This window comes from Aptenodytes forsteri, unplaced genomic scaffold, assembly GCF_000699145.1.
Source record: "Aptenodytes forsteri isolate BGI_AS27 unplaced genomic scaffold, ASM69914v1 Scaffold223, whole genome shotgun sequence".
Lineage (NCBI taxonomy): Eukaryota > Metazoa > Chordata > Aves > Sphenisciformes > Spheniscidae > Aptenodytes > Aptenodytes forsteri.
In genome coordinates this window covers 629,418-631,455 of record NW_008794742.1, presented here as the reverse complement: position 1 = coordinate 631,455, position 2,038 = coordinate 629,418, and the positions used below count along the sequence as shown (strand labels likewise).

The 2,038-nt window shown below is 46.4% G+C and overlaps 1 protein-coding gene across 1 annotated transcript in view; it reads right to left on the bottom strand.

Moving 5' to 3' along the window:
- EFR3A (EFR3 homolog A) overlaps positions 1–2,038 on the bottom strand; it is a 90,370-nt gene that overhangs the window by 62,828 nt on the left and 25,504 nt on the right. The window contains exon 6 of the mRNA XM_009273969.2: positions 1,787–1,914. Coding sequence (XP_009272244.1) covers positions 1,787–1,914 — 128 coding nt within the window. The remainder of the gene's footprint in view (positions 1–1,786; positions 1,915–2,038) is intronic.

The window sequence follows — 2,038 nt, the reverse complement described above, 5'->3', positions numbered from 1 at the left end:
CTCCATAATCTTCCCCGGCACCGAGGTCAGGCTGACAGGCCTGTAGTTCCCTGGATCCTCCTTCCGGCCCTTCTTGTAGATGGGCGTCACATTGGCAAGCCTAAATTTCCAACTATAAATCCCAGCATTCTAGTCTATAGATCCTCTGTCTATCCAAATCCCAGTACAGAAAGCCAACAACTTATTCACGCTCCTGCACAGTCAGACAACATGTTAAGTAAATGAAAAAGAGTAAAGAAAAGCAGGAAACAAAATTAAGTACCCTAAAGAATGGCCATTAACTCATTCTATAAGTTATAAAAATAGCTTTTGACAACATGAAGGCCAATAATGATGGCCTGTGATGGATATTGCAGCTTCCTAGACTCAATATTTTCCTACTCCATTTCCACATTCTTTAAAATCTTCTCCCTCTTTTGACTCTACATTCTTTCAAATTTCTAGCTCAAATACGACTTAAGAGTATGACAGTTTTAAAGTTCACATTTAAATTCAATTTAGCCAAAAGGGCTGAAAAGAAAGATATCCCCACTTCCCAATACCCTGAATGACATTCAAGGGTATATTGGGTTTACATGGCAAGGTATTGGTAGCAAGGTGGGCTGCAGGGGTGGCTTCTATGAGAAGACACCAGGAGCTGCTCCCATGCCAGAGAGCCAGCTCCAGCTGGCTCCAACACAGACCCACCACTGCGCAAAGCTGAGCCCATCAGCAACGCTGGTAGCACCTCTGTGATAACATATTTAAGACTGAGTAAGAATGAGTAAAAGATGTTGCACAGCAGCTGTGAGAGAGGAGTAAGAAAAAAATGTGAGAAAACAGCCCTGCAGACACCAAGGTCAGTGAAGACCTTGGAGTAGGTGCTCCAGGCACTGGAGCAGAGACTCCCCTGCTGCCTGTGGGGAAGACCATGGTGAGGCAGGCTGTCTCCCTGCAGCCCACGGAGATCCGCAGTGGAGCAGGTATCTACACTGCAGCACCATGGAGAACTCCATGCTGGAGCAGGTGGATGTGCCCTGAAGGAAGCTGCAGCCCATGGAAAGGCCACACTAGAGCAGACTCCTGGCAGAAGCTGCGGCCCATCGAGAGAAGCCCACTCTGGAGCAGGTTTTCTGACAGGACCTGTGACCTATCAGTGACCCATGCTGGAGCAGTCTGTTCCTGAAGGACTGTACCCTGTGGAAAAGACCCACACTGGAACAGTTCTTGAAGAACTGCAACCTGTAGGAAGCACCCATGTTGGAAAAGTTCATGAAAGACTGTATCCTGTGGGAGGGACCCCACGCTGGAGCAGGGTAAGAGTGTGAGGAGGAAGGAGTGACAGAAACAAAGTGATATGAGCTGACCGCAGCCCCCATTCCTCATCCCCTTGCTCTGCGGGGGGGGAGGAGGTAGAGGAGTCTGGAGTGAAGTTGAGCCTGGGAAGAAGGGGGAGTGGGGAAAAGATGTTTTTAGCTTGTTTTTATTTCTCACTACCCTACTCTGTTATTAATTGGTAATAAATTAATCTTCCCCAAGTCGAGTCTGTTTTGTCCATGACGGTAATTGGTGAGTGATCTCCCTGTTCATATCTCAACCCATGTGCTTTTCCATCTTTTTTTCTCCTCCTGTCCTGCCAAGGAGGGGGAGTGAGGGAGCGGCTGGGTGGGCACCTGGCACCCAGCCAAGGTTAACTCACCACAAAGGGACTGGGTCTGTCTTACCTCCTAAACACGATCAGAACAAATATGATGAAATGCAGCTACCTGTTAGCATCTGTTTTTAATACTGTGACTTATTTCCTTACCCATAGCGATGTCTGACAACATCTCTGCTCAGTCTCTCTGCTAGGTAAGCACCAATTCGATCCAGCTTTTCTGGTGCAGAAACCGCATAGAAAGTCAGCTTCTCCATATCAGCTTTAACAAGACCATCCTAAAAACAGACATACAAAATATAAAATAAAAAAGTTCACAGAAAGCTTTTGAAGTGTTTTTCCTTTTGTCTACTCAATATTTAAAGATGTGAGCCATACAGATGGGAATAAACTACTGAAAAA